The following is a 22,009-nucleotide window of genomic DNA, read 5'->3' on the forward strand; positions in this document are numbered from 1 at the left end:
TAGATCCAGATGGGTAAATAACATGCAGCACATGGGTAAATAAAATGCAATCCATCTACATGATTATTGCATTTGTATCACATATAATCATATAATTTTTCAAACTTAATTCGCATATCCAACTAGAACACATCAACATCAAGCAAAAGATGGTCCTACTACATACAGGGAGTAGATAGATAAATTAAAACGAGGAATTTAATTGTTGGAAAAATTAGCACCAATAGCTTCATATCATCATTATCTCATAGAGTTAGCTTAGCTGAAAAAAGGGGCGAAGATCGTATGGTAGTATATACAGAAGCATTTACTCTCATCTGTTCCATACTTCTACCACATTAAACATGAAATTTTCCCTATAATTTTTCATGAAATATTACGTATAATTTCCAAGTCAAAATTCGACTCGTAAATCAAAATGCTCATTTTTTTAATAGTGACGTGAATCAAACTGAATTGAATTATAAGATTGGGTTTAAATTCATAGTAATAAACAAATAAATTTTTTGTCACTTTCAATAAAATATTATCAAAATTAGTATAAAAATGCAATTTTAATTTATCTAAAAAGAAAGAACTCATACCAACTAAATACTTAGAATTTACTTCTTTCAAGTAACAATACAACAGGACTCAATTTCCAGAAAAGAGGACTTGGGGTGGGGAATACTGATTTCGCTGAGAAATATTGGAAATGGTATTCTAAATCTATGGCTTTATTAAGATGGTCCTGTGTATTGACTTCGTTTCCACACAATTCCACTACAATGCTATCCCTTTGCTTGAAGCAGCATGAAGAAGTTGGGCCACGGGATTTAATTGCCTTGACAGATACCTATCATTATCTTGCTTATTTCTAGTGTGTGTGGCTCATTTGTATTATTGTAAACACACTAATGATTGAGTAAATGTTATATATATATATATATAGTATAGAGATATCTGAAATAATTTTTTTTATTTCAAATGAAACAATACAACATAAAAGAGTTAAACTTTGGATACTAAAAGACACCAATGAAATTTAAAAAATACATACGTCGATCGAAAACAGGTGAATAAGAAATGATTTCAATAATGTTTGATCAGACAGCACACCGAGCTAGCTCACAGTGCTAGCAAGGCAGTGTCTTATTGCCCACCAATTCCGCGAGCTAGAGTTGCAAATAGGTTTGGATTTTTTTCCTATTTTGTCTAAAGTTTTTTATTCATATTGTAATTATAGTAACTTTTAATTAGTATAAGAATGGATTTAGCTCAGTTTAAGCTTACAAATGGCTTCTAAAGTGCGTTTAAGGTATGTAAATAAATGGTATGAATATTGATAAGATTTCAGCTCTCAGTTTAAGCTTACAAAATAACTTTCCTCTCCTCTGGACGTAAACAAATTTAACCGGATCATATAAATATTGTATTTCAACGTTAGTTTGCAATTTCCTTACTACATATTAAATTGGATCAAATACATGAATATCATAATTAAGTACAAAATTACAAATAAGTCATATCACCAAACTTAATTCTTAATATATCATTATTTTCTATATACTATAATTTTACGGTATAATTTAAAAATTCTTGACTCCAATTCATAAATTATAAACCCTAGAAAATATATTCTTAGACTTCTAATTTATAAATTTCAATCTTTAAAGTATATTAAAAAATACTGATTTTACTAGTTTGACATAATGCAAAATTATGATTTGACATAGTTGTAAATAGTTTTTCAAAGATGAATTTCTGTGTAATTTTCCCTATTAAATTTGTACTCAATACGCAAATCCAGTCCGATTCCTAACATATAATAACCCACGTAACTAAATTTCTTAAGTACTAACTAAACTTCTTGTCCTTTGAAAACAATAATTACAATTTGATTATTTAGCGGGAGCAAGAAGCTGTTTCTCATATAACCTTCCGGAGCAAGCTTACTGCTCCTAGGACGAACGCTAAGACAAAATTGTTATTAAGATCGGGAACTGTAACAAAATTTAATAACAATTTTTATCTATCTCAATAAGATTAGCGAGCACTCAAATTTTTTATTTTTGAATCTGAAACAATCAAGTCAGTACAAAGATGGTAAATGGAGAATATAAAACGCAGAACAGGGTGGCTGAAAATGACTTCATTTGAAGATGGTCAATCGAGTGGTGCATAGTACAAACACATGCAAGACAGCATCAATGTATTCGAATGATCACTTTTTACAGTACGGTGCATATATAGATGAAAGTCATGAAACCTTTTGCTATCCAATCTCCTTAAACTCCTGCTTCCTTCTTGAATATTTAAGGGCATAATTTTCGGAAGTAAAATACAATTATATTTGGCAAAAAGCATCCCCTGATAGTCTAATTACGGTGGATTCAACCCCTAATCTCTCATTTGAACATAATTCGTTCCTAATCTTTTATTATTGGTCACATTAAACATAAACTTAATTAACACAACTTTATTTATTTAATATACATTTGAAATTTGTATCTTTAACTGTTCGAAAGCATATTTTATATGTATAATGTAAAAGTAAAAACCTGTAAAAATTATAATTTTAGACACATGAAATGAGTGACGCTATTCTACCTGAATTAGATGTTCATAGCTAACTAATTTGGCAATCCACCAAAATTGAAAAGTTTAGGGCTTCAAGATGCTTTTTGCCACTATATTTTGAAGGCTTAATACATCATTTGTCCCTGAACTTGTCCAAAAAGCTTGATTGCCTCCTGAACTTTTAAAGTTCCTAATAACCCCTGAACTTTTAAAGTTCCCGATAACCCCTTAACTTGCATAAAATGTCCAGATAAACCCTGAACTTGCTTAAATTGTAATCAATTAATCATTTGGTTACAAAAAAGCAAGTTGCGTTCAGAAGATGTGTTGCACGCGCCGTAGAATGTTATAACATAATTCATATAATAGATTAAATAAAACATACTAAAAAGAAAGTTTTTACTTGTTCAATTGTAAAACTCGTCTTCTCTAATATTAGAACCGCATACATCGACCTTGGCCGTTTTACTTTTCCAAGACACATGCAATACACATTCGGTATATAATGTACTTTTTTACAACCAAGTGATTAATTGATTACGTTTTATGCAAGTTGAGGGGGCTATCTGGACATTTTATACAAGTTCAAGGGGCTATAGAGACACTTTGAAAGTTAACGATGTATTAAGCCTATTTTAAAAGATTCCAACTTGAGCATGCATGAAACATCATCAATGCCTAGTGTAGACGCATGATTAAAGTGAATATGCATAACGAAAATAATTCTAGATAGCAAGAAATTGAACAATCATAGAAAAAGGCACTTACCTGGATAGCAGAGAAGTATTCCGTCAATGAGACAGAGGAAGTATTTGGTAACTGTATATTCAGCGTCAAACAGCTATATGATTACAGTACATTCAAAAGTAACTAAAGTTTCAGAACCTGGAAATGATTACTCCTAACCCAAGACGGCCACTAGAGCCAATTCTCCAATTCAACCCTAACCCTTTTGCTTTTCTTTCTTTCTGCAAAAACTCTCTGCATATGCAGGGCATCATCGTACTATCACTACTTTGCAGAAGTAAGTTCATGAGTAATAAATTTTCAGAACCTGGATATAATCACTCCATTCCAAGACCGTGATTAAATGCCAAGAATCCCATTCAACCCTCTACCTTGTGTTTTTTCTTTATTTCTGCAAAACTACACCCTGCTATAACTACTTCACAGAAGTACTTTCAAAAGTAATAAAGTTTTCAGAACCTGGATATGATTAAACTGCCAATTTTCTCATTAAACCCTCTACATTCTGCTTTTTCTTTCTTTCTGCAAAACTCTCCACATAAGCAGGCAGACCATTATCACTACTGCTTAATATTTAAGCAATTTGCATGAAAGATATAAAATGAGTACAGAAACTATTCTCAAACATTATTAATGAGGATAGAAAGGATGAAACATATGTTATTTTTTTTATCTTTACCTGAAACATTGTTATAGGTCTGAGAACTAGTTATAAAACGGGCATAATTTTCTGATTTGTTTGTCCTTCTGATTTATGTTCAGGGCTCGTTGTTTGAGTGATCTCTTCTATCTCGTAGAATTTTCTTAACAGCAATACTTGATTTGCGTTTCATTTATTTCAGAATAAATAGTAATACATGACAATTACTTCCTACAGCAGCTTAACTGTCTTTCTAGAGTAATTTATCTGGATAGGCATACATAGGCTTAACTGGCACATAACTATATACACTTTCTGGCTTCAAATAGGTTGATAATTAAAGATCACTACTACTATGACATTAAGCTAACATAAATATTATGACAGCAAATTGAAACCAATAACATATTACACAACATGCATAATAACATCGAATAAATAAACACACAACAGATATGATGCATTACTCCTTTCTTAAAATGGAGAACTTGTCCACAAGCGATAATGAAGGATAATGGAACTACATATGTTCCACCCAAGTTTTACCAAAGAAAATCAGAATGAACTTCTGTTAGTGGGGACGAAACACATCGTTCATTAAGGCTTGAAAAGTAGATGAGATACTAGTAAGCTCAAAGGCAATCAAGAATTCAAAGTGCCCATGAAGAGTCTGAAGGGCTGTTTTAGGAATATCATCAGTATGCACCTAAATTTGTTAGTATATAGAGCACAAGTCTAACTTGGTGGAAATAACAGACTCCATGTAATTCTTCAAGCAACTTATCAATAATCAGAATATGAAATTTATCTCTCAACACCTTTGAATTTAAAGCCTGGCAATCCATGCAAAATTTCGAAGAATTGTCTTACTAATAACATTGGTAATGTGACCAACAAGGGATGATCAACATTAGAACCTTATACTTGCAAGTTGCATGATATGCAATTTATGAAGACCTGTGACAACATAGATAGAGACCTTCAGTTCAGCAGGCCCTAAATTGGAACCGAGTCCTAGTTCTATATCAGATTTCAGTTCTCCTAAACTGTGGTTGCGGGTTGACACTTCTAGACCCCTGCTCTTGATTTTCCAACTAGCCATGTCACGCACTAGACTATCAATTTGGTTGATCAATTACTCTTGTTTGGCTTCTTGAATGAGATACTCCCTTTCTTTGTTTTCCCTGTACTCTTGGGTGATTTTTCCGGTACATTGTAATGAAAGCCTCAAGTTGTTGCTGAAACGTGCGAGTTTCACACATAATTTCCTGCTTCAATACCAAATTATTATAGGATTGGGATCTAGTTATGGGGAGGTCGTTATAATTTTCCGATTGGTTTGATGATCTGATTTTTATTAAGAGCTTATTAGAGAGAACACATGGATCTCATAGAATTTTCTTAACAATGATTTGTTTTTTCTTTTTCCCGAATAAATAGTAGTACATAACAAGTACTTCCTAGAGCAACTTAACTGTCTTTCTAGAGTAACTTCTCTGGATAGGTATAGACTTAAATGACGCATAATTGCCTTCTCTCTTGAGAAAGGTTGATAACTGAAGATAATTATTGTTTTGATAGTAAACTAACACAAATATTAGATTATGACATCAGACTAACACAGATTAAAGACTACAAAACATGCACAATAACATCAAATCATAAACACATAGAAGATACCTGCCCCTGGCAAAAGGAAGGCTTAGACCAGCTCCTTGCAGGGTCTGGTCCTCCCTGTAAAGCATCCAATGGACAAACATCTGGACAGTATGTTATTAACATTGATAGATTCATTCAAGAGAGGACTTGGGACAATGATACCACCATACCAAAAGGATTGGAAAATATGGGGGGAGGACAAGGGGATATGTCACTAGGTTTCAGCTTGTGCTCCAATAGAAAATTATGAGTAATATCGAAAAGAACAAAACATTAATTATAACATTGTTGAAACATTACTTGATTGACGGAAAATAATGGTTATACAAATCAACCAGCAACATGAAATTCAATAGTCAGATGTCACTTTCTATATCAACAATTTACCGCAAATTGGATAAATATGAGTCAAAAAAGAAAACATCAATCAAGATGTAAAGAAAGATGGCATTAAGAATATACCCAGTAAGCATCTAGTTTCTGTTTCTGAACATGGTGGTTCTAACTTCTACCATCTACATCAAACCCAGCCCCCGTCCAGCCTGCTGTCGTAGACCCTCTACCCTTGGGTACAGCCCCAATTCCTCTTCCTCTTCCTTGAAATTGATTTTTCTTTTTCCCTCTCCCTTCACCCTCAAAAATAGGTTGTTGATTTTTCTCATCCATGGCTTGGATATTTCCACCATTTGCTGGATTAGGTATATTTTCTGGGACTTTACCACCTGATTCTGTTAACAGAGGAAGTGAAGCATCTACTGGTGTGCTGCTTGGTTTCCCATCCTATACATAATTGAGAGTGAACTTTCAATAATCCCTCTACTGAATCCAATCTTCATTTGGACTTAGCACATCTTTTACTAGAAAAGTTCAAATCAGAAAAGGGAATGTTGCAAAAACAAATATACAATTAGATGGAAACATGCAATTCTATTCGCATCCTTAATATGAACCATATCAAAATCCACCTAAATCATGCTTAAAAGTGCTTCTATTGACAATATATACTAAAATCCAATTGATGAAATTTCAAAACTACAACTCCTATAAGCTTCTGTACATCCATATGAGCAGATATGCCTTTTCAGTTAACTAGAATTCCCAGTTCGGCACATCATTCCCTCACCAGTTACATATCATCTACTAAGCTGAGGAGAGCATCATAAGCCTCTTAGTCGCTACAATTTTGTAATTCAGATAAAATAAAATGTTATTGTGAATTATCAGTAGAAATGGCATAAATAGATTTCTCACTCTTATTTGTGACCAGGGGAAACAAATATTTAAAACATGGAATTGTTGATAAATTTTGCAAGAGAAGAATATTTCAGATACTAGACCTTACAACCTTCAGTTCCACATTGAGGGAGCTTTATCAAAATAAATGATTAGTTATGAGGGTACAGAGTCCGTTCAAGAAAACATCTAATTGTTTTATAAAATACAAGACTGTATACAGGGTAACAGAATCAACCTCACATAGCTGCATTAAATCTCCACAAATTCAGGACATGGAACATCCTAAGTCGTTTTATCTATCACAAAATCATGACTAACCAACTTAGCAGTGTGACAAAGCATGAAGCTACTTTAAAAATATTTCTTGCTTTGAATCCACTCTGCGATTAATATATTTCTGATCCTAGTGTAAAATCAACATAGTTTCAATTTTCCAGTACAAAATGATTGAGAATTTGTGAGTCAATTACAAGAAACCTTTGGTTGATTTTGATTTAAGGCTCTATTATCTTCAGAACGTAGTGCACCATTTGCTCCTCTCTTTGGCAGCTTTAGGAGAACATTGAATAGATGAAGAAATGACAAGCTTTTCTCTGCTAGTTTGAAACATTATTGCACTGGTCTTAATTTGTGGTTCAATGAGTTAACATAGTTTCCTATTCGAACTAAAAGTGAGATAAGTTGACTTAAGCATAGTTGTTAAAGGCGCAAGGCGCGCTAAGGCTCCAAGGGGTCCTGGAGCCTAGGCTCAAGGCGCAAGGCGAGGCGCATAAAATAAAATAAAATATATACTCTTTTACTAGTTAAGCATAAACAAAAAAAAAAAAAAAAAAAAACTTATGACCACACAAACAAAACAAAACCACATAAAAACATAATACTAAATCATAAATGTCAAAAACACCAAATTAAGTTCATACTTCATAGAAACACTAACATATATTTAACATCTTAACCTAAAATACCTAACTATAACTAATGCTACTAAACTAATAACCATTCATTGTCAATCAAAAAGAACACACACAACAAAAACTAATAATCATCATCATCAAGATCATCACTTTGTTTCTTCTTGAAGTTTGTTTGCCTGGAGTGGAGGATACTTCTTTCTTTACGTGACTTCTTCTCCTAATCTTTCTCTATTCTTTATATATTTAATTATGACTGATATTCTTATTTAATTAAGGGTTAAAATTAATCTTATTTAAGTTAGATTAGTGGTTGAGATTAATCAAACAGTTATTTTAGAGAAAACTGTAAAAATAAAAATAAAAACCTAAGTAAAAACCGCCAGGCGCACCAAGCTCCAGGCTCCCTTTTGTACAGAGCCTCATTTTCTAGGTTCAAGGCTCAGAGCCTTCACTGAGGCACGCCTTTAACAACTATGGACTTAAGAAATATATTGATTAATATTTTCCTCTCTACTGCTTCCTAGTCCTACTTTTATGATGGATGGTGGAAGAGCAGAAACTTGCAGTTGCTTACTCTCATGTGCCAAGTGTGCAAGACGAGGCACATTAGTTTAATAAATCAGTTTAGAACTCACATTTCTGTTACCTACAATTTGTCTCTACTTGCAACATAGTTATCTCAGGCGCGCCTCAGGCTCAAAAGGCTATAGGCATGTCGCGTGAGAAGTAAAATGTGGGCTCTGTTCAAGAGGCTTGCACCTGAGTGCACCTTTTTGCGCCTAGCTCCTTGCTAGAGGCATAGTTATTAAAGGCGCGCCTATGGCGCATGGCGCACCAGGCGCAGGCCTTGGCGCCATGGCAGCCCCATGGCGAGGCGCAATCGCCATGGCGCGCGCCTGGTGCGCCATTTTGCGCCAAATGCAGTTGCCAAAGGCGCACCAAGGCGCGCCTTGGCAGTTAGAGGCAGTTATGGGCAGTTTTTTGGTAGTTACTTTATATATCTGGAATGGAACACATGTTATATTAACAAAAAGTATTAAAAAGGAGAGAGATTATAGGTTTTAAACTAAGTAGAAGACGAAGAGACTCTTTGAAGAGGAAGAGACAGAGTCATTTGAAGAGTAAGAGACAGAGTCATTAAAAGAGGAAGAAGTTTACTAGAAAGAAAACACATTAAACGGATTCAAACAACAGAAACAAAGAAGCCAAAGGGAATTCAACTTTGATGATCAATAGTTTGATGATGCCTTAGATGAGGAGTGTGATAGTGATGATGAGGAGTGATGGATTTGTAGAGTTTTGATTAGGAGTAGAACTTAGGAATTAGTATTCAACTTTAAAGTTTTCTAATATGGGGTTTATTTTGCATTTTAAAATTTATTTATGCTTAAGATATTTTCATGATTTAGTTTTATGTTAGTTTTATATTTTTATAATTTTTATTTTTTTAAGTGCGCCTTGTCTCACTATGGCGCGCGCCATCGCCATGCGCCATGGCTCCAGGACCCCTTGCGCCTTAGTGCGCCATGCGCCTTTAATAACTATGGCTAGAGGCGCACCTAGGCTTACTCAATTATTTTTAGGATTCTAATATGTTTTAATCTCAGCCCTTTCCAATCTAAATGATCTGCAACTGAAATTAAATTAGAATAAAAGGAAATAAATAAAAAAGGAAAGAAGATTTGAACGGCAGAAAACAAAAAAATGTTGCTCCGTTTTGACGATTTATAAATATTGAAAATGGAGACTTTTTTTTTTTTTTTTTTTTGAGAAAATATTTATAACTTAGGATTCGGTTGAACTTTAATCTTTAGATTTAGAAATTTTATTATGAATTATGATTCTGGAAGAGTTAGTACTTAATTTGGAATTTATTTCATGAATTTTATGATTATGATTATGGATAGTTAGTATTTGACTATTTTTGCATTTTAGAAATGTCAATTGTTGTTATTTATGATTTTATTTTTTATTATTTTTTAGTGCACCTCGTGTCGCTCAGGCGTGCGCCTGAGCCTTGCATCTTGCGCCTAGACTCCAGGGCCTCATTGTGCCTTAGCGCGCTTGGCGCCTTTAATAACTATGACTAGGGAAGTGTTTTCTTGCTTTCCTCACAACTTCAAAGTGCGAGAATCCACACTTATGAGTGTTCATGTGCATAACAACAAACAACAACAAAGCCTTAGTCCCGAAATGATTCGGGGTCGGCTAACATGAACCATCATATAAAACCGTGAAAATCAAGTCGTGTCAGCGACACAGATTCGCTCCCTCCACTCCGTCCTATCCACTACCATATTTTCCTCAATTCCCAATAAACTCATATCACTCTCGATCACCCTCCTCCAAGTTTGCTTAGGTCTTCCCCTACCCCTCACCACTACATCCCTTTGCCACTCTTCGGTTCTCCTAACCGGCGCATCAAGCGCTCTACGTCTCACATGGCCAAACCACCTTAGTCGGTTTTCTCTCATTTTATTCTCAATAGATGTAACCCCTACTTTTGTCCTAATTATTTCATTACGCACCCGGTCCTTTCTCGTGTGACCACACATCCATCTCAACATACGCATCTCCGCCACCGACATCTTATGGATGTGGCAGTGTTTCACTGCCCAACACTCCGTACCATATAACAATGCTGGTCTAATTGCCGTCCGGTAGAATTTTCCCTTCAATCTATTAGGCATGCCGGGATCACAAAGGAAACCCGTAGCACTCTTCCACTTCGACCAACCAGCTTTAATCCTATGGGCAACATCTCCATCTACTTCTCCATCCGTTTGGATAATAGATCCTAAATACCGGAAGCAATCCGAGGCCTGAACAACTCTCCCATCTAGGGTGATTGTCCCTGCCTCCCTACTCCTACGGCCGCTAAACTTACACTCCAAATATTCTGTCTTACTTCGACTCAACTTAAAACCTCTAGATTCTAGAGTTTGCCTCCATAGTTCCAACTTCATCTCCACTCCTTCTTTCGTCTCATCAACCAACACAATATCATCTGCAAACAGCATGCACCATGGTATACCATCTTGAAGTGAACTTGTTAGTTCATCCATAACGATGGCAAAAAGAAATGGGCTTAGTGCGGAACCTTGATGCACTCCAATCGTAATAGGAAACTCTTCAGTTTTCCCAACACTAGTACGTACACTCGTGCATACTCCCTCATACATGTCCTTTATGATGTCAATATATTTCCGCGAAATGCCTTTCCTTATCAAGGCCCACCAAAGTACTTCCCTTGGTACCTTATCATATGCTTTCTCCAAGTCAATGAAAACCATATGCAAGTCTTTCTTCTTATTTCGATAGTGCTCCATTAATTGTCTCATTAGATGGATGGCTTCCATAGTTGATCTTCCCGGCATAAAGCCAAACTGGTTTTCCGAGATCTTCACCGTCCTCCTTAGCCTTTGTTCAATCACTCGCTCCCAAAGTTTCATAGTGTGACTCATTAATTTGATTCCCCGATAGTTGGCACAATCTTGGACATCGCCTTTGTTCTTATACAAAGGGATTAAGATACTTTTCCTCCATTCTGATGGCATCTTATTGTTTCTCCAAATTTTGTTGAAGAACGTCGTCAACCATTCGATTCCTCTTTCTCCCAAACATCTCCAAATCTCAATAGGGATGCCATCAGGTCCTACTGCTTTCTTCAACTTCATCTTACTTAATGCCATTTTGACTTCACCCTTTTGAATTCTCCGCAGGCATTCATGATTTATCATATCGTGATGGATACTTATATCTCCAACATCTTGTTGGCGATCTCCATTAAATAAGTCATCAAAATAGGACCTCCATCGTTCCTTGATATCCTTATCTCCAACTAGGACTTTCTGGTCCACATCCTTCACACATTTAACTTTTCCAAGATCTCGCGTCTTCCTATCTCTCATCCGAGCAATTCTATATATGTCTCTTTCCCCTTCTTTCGTATCCAATCTTGTATACAGATCCCGATTCACCTTTGCTCTAGCATCTCGTATGACCTTCTTTACTTCCCTTTTAGCCTCTTTGTATTTTTCGTAGTTCTCGTCACTCCTACATTTCCCCAATAGTTTATAGGATTCTCTCTTACTCTTTACTGCTTGTCGTACTTCTTCTGTCCACCAAGATGTGTCCTTACCCGGTGGCATGCTACCTTTAGATTCCCCTAGAACTTCCTTCGCTACTTCCCTTATACTATGCTCCATCTTATTCCATATCGAATCTATATCTGAATCCATATTGCAAGTCCAAATATCTTTTTTGGTCATCTCATCCACAAATTTTTGTTGATTCTCCCCTTGCAATTTCCACCACTTAATCTTAGTCTCTACTTGAGGTGTTTGTTTTCTTATACATTTCCTACTTCGAAAATCTAGCACCACTACTCTATGTTGGGTTGTCGTACTCTCACCAGGAATCACCTTACAATCAATATAACTCTTTCTCCAAGCACTCCTTACTAAGAAGAAGTCAATTTGGCTCGCATTACCGCCACTCCGATAAGTCACTAAGTGGGATGTTCTCTTCATAAACCATGTGTTCATGATACTCAAGTCATAGGCTGATGCGAATTCCAAAATATCATTTCCTGCTTCATTCTTATCTCCAAAACCATACCCTCCATGAACACTCTCAAACCCATCTCGCCTAGAACCCACGTGTCCATTGAGATCACCCCCTAGTACCATTTTTTCATCCCTAGGAACCTGTTGCACCACTTCCTCTAAGTCATCCCAAAAAGCTTGTCTTATAGACACATCTAATCCTATTTGTGGCGCATATGCACTAATGACGTTCACAACCTCATCCCCTATCACTAGCTTAACACTCATAATTCTATCGCTCTTCCTAGACACCGCTACTACCTCATCAATATACTCCCTATCAATAAGAATACCTACTCCATTTCTACCCTTATCCTTTCCTGAGTACCAAAGCTTATAACCCCAAGGAGCTATCTCTCTAGCCTTGGCTCCAACCCACTTGGTTTCTTGTAGGCATAATATATTTACTCTCCTCCTCTTCATAACATCTACAATTTCAGCTAATCTTCCTGTCAAAGAACCTATGTTCCATGTCCCAAAGCGTAACCTACTACCCTTACCCCTACCATTACCGTGGACTAGCTTATTTACCCGCAACCCTTGCATATTTGACACCACCCCCGGGTCCTGGGGTGGCGCGCCGCTTCGGGGCGACGACCTAGCAACCCTTGCACATTTATCACTACACCCGGGTCTAGGAAGTGCAGCGCGTCGCTGAGTAGGGAACGCCCCAACGGTATTTATATTATGGTTCATGTCATAAGATGTGGCTAAGTTTTACGCTGGCCGCCACAAACCTACCGCAACCCTCCTCCTTTGTCCGGGCTTGGGACCGGCTGTAAAGGCCACCAAGTGACCCTCACATGAGTGTTCATGTGCATGTGTCCAAATTATTTCTGCATCTTCTGAGTCTCATCAGTGGTAAACTAATAAAATTACAGCCAAGATAAATATCTCAAAAATAAGATTGGAAACAGATACCTTATTTCACACTAGAAACAAAAGATCATATGAAGAAATATATAGCATTACTTAATAGTTGACTGAAATGCACGAAATAAATTATGGCCAAGATCAGTCTCAAAAATAAGATTGAAAACAGATCCCTTATTTCAGATTAGAAACAAAATATCATATGAAGAAATGTATAGCATTACTTAACAGTTGACCAAAATGCACGAAAAAGATTATGGGAAGACAATCTTCATTCAAATTGTGCATTGAAGTTGTAATATATTTTGTGCATTTGATTACCAAGGAAAGAGGGTAATAACAAAATATGGATTACTTTACTAGATATGAATGAAAAAAAAAAAAAATTCAGAATATCAAGAAACCATTAATATATTCATTTGCAAGAATTATATCCTGACTTGTGTGGGAATTTCATTATTGGACAGGGTTATTTTGGAAGAAGTGAGCTCAACAAATGAGTATATGAACACTGTGATGATGTAAAATAGTTCTGGAAATATATCTTACATGGAGAAGTGAAGTGGAAACTCGGCCCGGGTTTATAGCTTCTAGTCGTCTTTTGAGTTCTTCAAGCCTAGAAAACTGGAAACTACTGCTTTCTTGGACCTATTAAAGAGGGGAGTTGGGGGGCACAACAAAATATATCACCAACCATGAGCAGAAAATTTCACAATTAAAGCCAGTGAACATCTGTACCAGGTTGTTTAAGTCTTCACACAACTTTTGCTTGATTGCTTCTTCATCCTTCACAGTTTTGACTGCTGCTTCCCATGCCTAAAACTAAAGGACATTATGAAAAGATACTATACAACTTATCCACCACTTAAATTATAGAGAAAATGCATACAATCTCAAAACTCCCACATGTAAGCAGTACAAAAATAAAGCATCTTTGAATGGCAAAGTGAATTCTCAGGATGTTGAACCCTATTCATGTAATAAACTTGAATCAGAAGAAACTCCATATTTTAGCAAATTAAATTTAGACTTAGACAAACTAAGAAATGGCCACATAGTCGCATACAACACATTGCCCCCAATGTTATCCTTATCAGCTTCTGCACACATGACACAAATATCTTCACTCCTAAATAATTCATGTTGTATCAGCCTAAGAGTCTAAGCCTGAAAGATTTGCCTTCTTAACTCAAGAAGCTATGCTTGAAAGTTTTCTTATAGGTTATCATGTGCTATTTAATTTTGAAAAAAAAAAAAAAAATCAGGGTAATAACGACATACAAGTAAGCTGAGTTTCCATTGAGAGGGACAAACCTGCCGTGCCTGTTCTTCCTTCTGCTTGGCTAAGCGAATTGTTTCGGTTGAAATTTCTATTTTCTTTCTCAAATGTTCTAGTGCTTGAGTTTGCATATGAGAGCAGTTGTAAAGTCAATGCACTGTAAATTTTAAACAAACAAGGTTGAGAGAAAGTTAAAACCTGATAAAATCAGACTAACCTGCTTTTTTAGGCCCAGAAGTAAGTTTCATCTCCATATTAAGACTTGCCAGCTCTCTCTCCACATCACGTATTTTTGTATAGTTTTCATCAATATACCTACAAGTGGCAACCACATTAAAATAACTAGCAGGGACACTGGGACTTTCCTTCACAGTTCACCAAGAGGCTCTAAAGTAGTTCATTTCACTAAGTAATGTACCTAATCAACCAATATTGAGATAGACATAAATTCTGCAATAATACAGCATGATTATTAGTCAATGTTGAGACATTTGACGAGCATTGCCTTTTGCAGAAAACCTTAACACCTCTATTTACAGATCCTCAGCTTATATTACGCAGATTAAAAAAAAGAATGCAATTAAATTTGAAACGGAACACCATTTTTATCCGTTTTAATTGGACCTGAGCTCCTATTTAATCATATATGCCCTGTCTGGAACTGGACCATAGAAGAGGAGCCTACTAGAAGTGACGTTTAGTCTCTTTGAGTGGCTAAATCCTTTTCAAATGCTTAAAGTACTCTCTTAAGAAACTTCAAGAGTGCAGTGAGCTAAAAGTTCTTGAATCCCAACAATGACTAAGAGAAACTTCAAATTCACATGTTCCTTTACTTTCTACAATTGCTTCTCCGTCAGTAACTAGACGTTGCTCGAGTATAGACCATTACCAAATCCTTCATTGAACTAATATGCTATTGTACAGCGATATAGCAGAGAAGGTGAATGAAGTCGAATTGTCGACCGAACATAGCGGTCGAACAATACTCAAAGAAAAGATGTACTTAAACAGATATTCAGATCTAATCAAACAACCAGACAATTAGAATAACCATTCCTATATTTTAGTTAAATATGAAAGTAAACAGTTTCAGATTATCATACTTTCTCAGTTGAAGCTGCTCTTCCGCGATTATCTGCAATTAAACAGTATAAAATCGCAATGAGATTCAGAAAAATATACGCGTATTAAAAAGAACATGAATGTGTATGCATATTGTTGAGAAACCTTCTCAGTGTAGGCGATAACGGGAGCTTCTCTGGCGAGGCCATCGGGTCCGATCTGAGGAAGGAGCGAAGGATTGGATGCCATTATTATTTAAAAATGTGAAATTCGAACCAAATGTAGAGGAAAGAATTATGGCACTCCTCGTTGAACTTCCTCTACCGATCAGAATCTGACACCGCCGGTATACTATATTGATCTATCCGTTTTATAGTCGAGGGAGAAAACAAATTCCCATCCAATACCAATAGACATTGACTAATTGTGATTTTTGTTTGTAAAAAAGCATCACTAGTCCTTTATCATTTTGATTTTTGTGCATTAAGTTATTTATCTTTCCTTTCAACATATTATTAAGACTCCGATTTTTATTTTTATTACATTAAACTTTTAGTGTTGTTTGGATGGTGTGTCGTTCAAGTATGGTAATATAACATCATAATATTATTTTTGGACCAAAACTATGAAAATACATAAAATAGAAGGTTCGGTTGGCATAAAGTACTGTTGTAGAACAACATCCACCAAAATAAGACTATGGTGTATGCCAGAAGTCATCTCTAAAAAAGGGAACTGTCACGTGGATATGCTCCATGGATGCGCCGTAAGTAATGGCTCTATGTCCGCCAGAAAGTGACAGATACACCTTCCAAGATAGATACGCTATTGTTGTCACTGAACCGTTTCCCAGGAAACCACTACAATGTTTGAATGTGGACAAAGCTAAACTGGTGAGCTATCATTTTGCTAATCTATTTGCACTTAGTTTCAAGAAGAGCCCTTCAACAGATAAAGAGAAGGAAGAAATGAGAAAAGTTCCATACGCTTCAATAGTTGGAAGTTTAATGTATGCCACAGTATGCACACGACTAAATATTTCGCATGTAGTCGATGTTGTGAGTAGGTTTCTTTCAAATCCAAAAAAGGAACATTGAACAACTGTCAAATGGATATCCAAGTATCTTCGCTGTACTTCCAAAATGTGCTTATGGTTTGAAGATACCAAACCTGTGTTAGTTGGCTATATAGATGCAAATATTACTACATATGTTGACACGCGAAAGTCTACATCAGGTACCTAATTATATTTCCAGGGGAGCTGTATCATAGAAGACAATACTATAAAAGTGTGTTGCACTTTCCACAACTGGAGCAGAGTTTACTACAGAAATGGAAATGTGTAAAGATTTTTTACGAACGAAGATGTTCTTTAATGACTTGGTTTTCTCAGAAAAAATAGCAACTATTTTGTGATAATCATAGTGTTGGCGATATTTTTGAAATATCCCAATTTTCAACCTTGATACCCGTTTGCGGGGATTAAAATGGTAAAAATAATACGAGCGTGCCAGAGAAACTAGTTCTCAAAGGGTAAAATGGTAATTGGATAAAGTAAATAAATAAAATGCGCCTAAATTACTTGAATTCTAAACGAAAAACGATTGACGACCGTTACAAGGACTGAAAATAAAAACAACGGTCTTGGGCCCCGACGTTACTTGACAGGTCGGTCAGAAAAACAATTTTTTAAGATAAGTACCAAATATAAAGGCAATAAAACAACACAAAGATATAAATTTTTTAATTTTCTTTTATATTTTTATTGATTTTGTAAATATTTTTCAATGTTTTTTGTATTACAAATAATAATAAAGCATGAAAATTACAACTTAAAAGGAAATAATAACTTTAAACCTAGAAATGTAAGTAAGTCATAAAAACAAATATGTACGGGATGAAATAAAATTAAACCAATCTCTTTGATGTCGTTGAGATGCGTGAAATTAAGGACTGTAACTCCGGAAAATCGGCTCGGGGGCTGTTGCGTTGTCCGGGTAATTCTGGGTGAATTCGGAACAGTTCGGAGAGTTCAGAGACTTGAGCAGAAATTTACCACCAAGCTAATAAATCATCAGCACTTTGTGGAACAAAACAGTGATTTCGTGGGACTTTCGGGCTCACTTTCGGGAGCTGTAGAGGTCGGATTATAGCAAAACGAAGGCTAGTATTTAAAGTTAGTGTGCAAAGGAAGGGTTTAGAACTGGAATTTCAGAAAAAGATCGAGTAAATGAGTCGGAATAAATTATTGAAAATTGGGTGACAGAATAATTGTTTGATGGTTGAAAAACCAAAAGCTTGATTCTGTTTCGTGGAGGGTACTTTAGAGGCGATTAAGAAGGCTATAGGTTGTCGTTTTTTACGAAATAAAAATTGAGAATTCGAGAATTGATGTCAATAAAGAGATTAAAATTAACTTGGGCTAAAATGATCAGCTAACGAACTCTAAATAAAATTCGGAAAAACGGCTCACTAGAAAAGTTGTTTGATGAATTTTTCAATGATGAAAAACTCAAAAGCTTGCTTCTGGGTCTTTTTAATTGATTGAGATCAATAAAAAGTTTCTAAACATGATTTGGAATAAGTGTGTAAACTAAGAATGACTCGAAAATGGGTTTCGGTGATCTTGGTTTCACGAAAAATGCTTGAAGCTTTGAAGTATATAACAATGGTGGAATTTAATTTAGACTAAGAAAGCTTGAACCGAGGATTGGGTAACGATTTTACTGACTTAACTAAGAGATTGCAAAAAACGATTTGAGAATTGGTTGATTAAACAAAGAGAATTTCGGATTTGAAGTTTCTGACAATTGGAAGCTTTTCTGAAGAACCGAAGATTGAAGAACTAATTCTGGGAATTGAGACCTTATTTAGACTAATTAGATGCTAGAGAACGATTTCTACGAACCTAAGGGTTGATAAAAATGCCGATTTTGGCAGAGAATTTGAGAGAAAATTTGAGTTGTCTGTGTTTGATTGATTTTTGAGTGGAGTTTGGAATGAAGGATTTGAGCTCAATTTATAGGATTTTGAGTAACAAATCCCATATTAGTGGCCCTTAAATTTCTCACCCATGATCCCATTACCTTTCCATTAGTTGAAGAAAGAAAATGGCTGAGTTGGGAGTTGGAAGAATGGAGATAATGCCGTAAAAAACGTTCCTGTAATGTGTTGGACATGTTCAAACCCGTTTTTCAGCACTACTTCCCTTTGAAAAATTCTACCGGCTTCGTTTTAGCTCTGTTTTGCTCCGTTTTTGACATTCTGGAAAGCTAACATCTTGAACTTTCTAAAAAAAATAATAACGGTCTGATATCTTGCCATTTCGGGGTCCGTTTTCATCGTCGAAGTTGCTGGACGAGTTACTAAAAAGAAATGGTGCAAATTTACCCCTGATTTTTATTATTTCTTTTTCTTTTCTTTTTATAATAATCTTTTGATATTATTTTCTATTTTTATCACATTTTTATTTTATTGAGAGATGAATTTAATTAATAAAAAAAAACTATAGAGCAAAATTATAACCTATGCTAAAAATATAAAAATTAAATTAGCCCCCAACACATAGTATTATTCACCTTGAAAATAATTTATCATGCCACTCGAGATCAAAGCATATTGATGTTAGATATCACTGGATTAGAAATGTGTTGGAGATGAAGCTACTACAATTTGATAAGATCTATACAGATGAAAATAGATCTAATTTTTAATGAAGACCTTACCAATGGAGAAGTTCTTATACCGTCGAATTATTGTAGGGATAACAAGACCCTCATATAATCGGAAGGGAACAAATATTTAAGTGTAGTCCAATTAATTAGGTGTCATACACAACCAAATAAATTTTCTTATTTATAAGAAAACTCAAAGTCGATGCCACAATTGGTGGCACAAATGAAGCCTAAATTTCAACAAATTAGTTAAAAAGTCTTCAATTGCATGACTATATAAGGCCATGCAATCAGGTCTTCTAAATGCACTTTAATAGGCAGAGAAAATTTGAGGTGTATAAAGAAAAATCCTCATAGAGACTTACGGGAATTATAGAGAGGGAAGTCTAGTTACTTTAGGGAGTGAAAAAATAGTAAGATAACTAATTATCTTTGAGGTATTTCTGAGAAACACTTGAGTGCTACTATTTTGAGTTTATCTCATATTGTTGTAGCTCTAGAAATTGTCTAGATAATGCCCTCTTTCTACACTCTTTTTGGCGGGGTTGTTCTCTTGAAAGTAATTTTAAATATCAGATGGTGTTCTTTTGATAAACTATGTATTTCTAAAGGGATTGGGGGTTTGGGCTTTCACAAGCTTCACCGGTTTAACTTAAGCCTCTTAGCGAAACAGCGTTGGGCTATCTTATCTAATCTTTCCTCCCTAGTTGCTAGAGTTCTCAAGGCATATTACTTCCCATCCGAGACTTTTCTAATTTCCACTCTAGGCTCCAATTCTATCTATATTTAGCGTAACTTGATGGCTACCCAACCTCTTATTCAGACTTGAAGCACGACTCTTGTTGGATTAGGGAGTAGTTTCAACATTTGCGGTAGTTCATACCTGATGACTAAGATTACATGCCCTATCCAAACTCCAGTGTTGTATGACCTTTAGAATGCTAAGGAAAGCGACTTAATGAACAATAGCCAGACTGGTTGGAACGAAGCAATCCTTAATTGACTTGATAGCAAAGATTGTGATATGATTTGTTAGATTCCTATTACAAGTCGTCCCAAGGAAGATGATTGGTTATGGATCTTTGATATTATGGGCATGTTCATTATAAGAAGTGGCTACAATTTTCTCATGAGATCCTTTAGCACCCTCCATGACCGCCTTTTTTCTTTGCAGTTTCATCTATGGAACAACATTATCCCCTCCAACTATAAAGGGTTTTGTTGGCGTGCCTCGGCAAACTGTCTCTCGACATCCTCCTCCCTCACGTTCAAGGGTATGGACCTTGAGCCGCTTTTCCTTTTCTATCAGTCTCAGGTTGAGGATACTTTCCATGTTTTGGCGGGTTGTGATTTTACTGGTTCTATTTGGAGTTTGGAAAACATGGACATCAATTCAAATTTATTTTACTTTAATGATTGGTTAGGCAACATGGACATCAATTCAAATTTATTTTACTTTAATGATTGGTTAGGCAACAATATTCATCCCATTCCAAGGTTGTTGCTTGTTAGGTGTTGGCAAATCTTTGGTACAATTGGCAAACCCATGACAAGAGATTTTGACAAGGTTCCAATCGGTCCCTGGAGTTAGTCCTCCATTAGGTGTTAGGTTCCTTCTCCTTTTAGAAAGCAGTCTGGGCTCTCCAGGTTGGTCCAGGGTTGTTTCTTCCACGTCTCCCTCTTTGCGTATCACCCCTTGTTGATTAACTCAAATCAAATTTTGACACGACCTATTGCAGCGAGATTAATTATTGTGGGTTCGATTGTGTTATTTGTGATGCCAATAGAAGGTTCATTGCAACCCATTTTCCCCATTTTCTGGTCCTCCTAATGCTCTAAAAGTCAAAGTTTTAGGCTTTCGTGGAATGCTTAATTAGATCAATAGATTTAATCTCAAACATATTATCTTCGAATCTGATTCTCAACTTCTAATCCAAGCGCTTTACATCGATCATTATGTCAATTCTTATGTATCAACAGCCTTATATGATTATAGCTCAGGAGTTGTTTCTTCAGTTGGTCCCGTGTAACGTGACAAGATTAGTTCCAAGGGGGGTTAGGAACTATTTAAAAAATTTCATGTAAGGCTGACTTATATTTTGAACTTAGACTTTTATTAAGTCTTTTAGCACAGCAATGCTGAGTAAGGTTAGAGACAGATTTAGTCAACTGCTGACTAGAACTGTTTCTACCGTGAGTCAGGAGATAGCACTTAAGTCTATTCCTGAATTCAACTCTTAGATTACTCAACTTAGCGTATGTTCGTTAACATTTTACTAGGCAGTACTTAGCAAGCAATGTATTTAAAGGAGTAAAGGGTTAGAAGTTACTTAGCAGACGTATCCTGGTTCGGCCTCTCCGCCTACGTCCAGTCCCCGGAATTCCTTCCGAGCTTTTCGAATCCTCTACTGAGCTCTTTAAAGGTAGAACACAAACCTTTTATAAATAGTCGCTGAGTATACAAGAGTACATTCCTCTATTCTTCTACTCAATACTATATCTACCGTTGAGTGCTGTAACCGAGCAACTCAGCTTCTCCTTTCTATTCTTCTAGAAATGATAAAGTGTTTGTTCTAAACAATAGCTAAGAACACTTTAGATGAATTGAATCACTCTAGACTTTTACACAAAGATATGAATTGTCGTAAGAATTTGCTTTGCTTTTCAACACAGAACTTCGAGTTATGATTTGGTCAGCATTTCGACTTAATGAAGATCTGCATCGAATGAAGTGTTTGAAAGGCCTATTTATAGTGACA

At 35.7% G+C, this 22,009-nt stretch overlaps 1 protein-coding gene across 1 annotated transcript; it reads right to left on the reverse strand.

Annotated features, from left to right (window-relative positions):
- Positions 1-5,868: 5,868 nt before the first annotated feature.
- Positions 5,869-15,990, reverse strand: LOC136226197 (uncharacterized). Its single transcript, XM_066014549.1, has 7 exons — positions 15,742-15,990; positions 15,618-15,649; positions 14,732-14,829; positions 14,550-14,632; positions 13,974-14,051; positions 13,785-13,883; positions 5,869-6,385 (listed from the first exon to the last, which is right to left on the reverse strand). Exons 1-7 carry the CDS (start codon positions 15,823-15,825, stop codon positions 6,107-6,109), a joined length of 753 nt encoding a protein of 250 aa, XP_065870621.1. The 5' UTR covers positions 15,826-15,990; the 3' UTR covers positions 5,869-6,106.
- Positions 15,991-22,009: the final 6,019 nt, after the last annotated feature.

The sequence above is a fragment of the Euphorbia lathyris genome, chromosome 1, assembly GCF_963576675.1.
Source record: "Euphorbia lathyris chromosome 1, ddEupLath1.1, whole genome shotgun sequence".
In the NCBI taxonomy this organism is placed as follows: Eukaryota; Viridiplantae; Streptophyta; class Magnoliopsida; order Malpighiales; family Euphorbiaceae; genus Euphorbia; species Euphorbia lathyris.

What these genes read in the sequence shown, in the direction of transcription:
- LOC136226197 (XM_066014549.1), bottom strand. Translation starts at nt 15,825, where the DNA reads ATGGCATCCAATCCTTCGCTCCTTCCTCAGATCGGACCCGATGGCCTC. An exon ending in AGGAAGAACAGGCACGGCAG is followed by an intron (nt 14,052 to 14,549) that starts GTTTGTCCCTCT and finishes CTTTAGTTTTAG; the next exon opens with GCATGGGAAGCAGCAGTCAA. An exon ending in GTGAAGACTTAAACAACCTG is followed by an intron (nt 13,884 to 13,973) that starts GTACAGATGTTC and finishes CCTCTTTAATAG; the next exon opens with GTCCAAGAAAGCAGTAGTTT.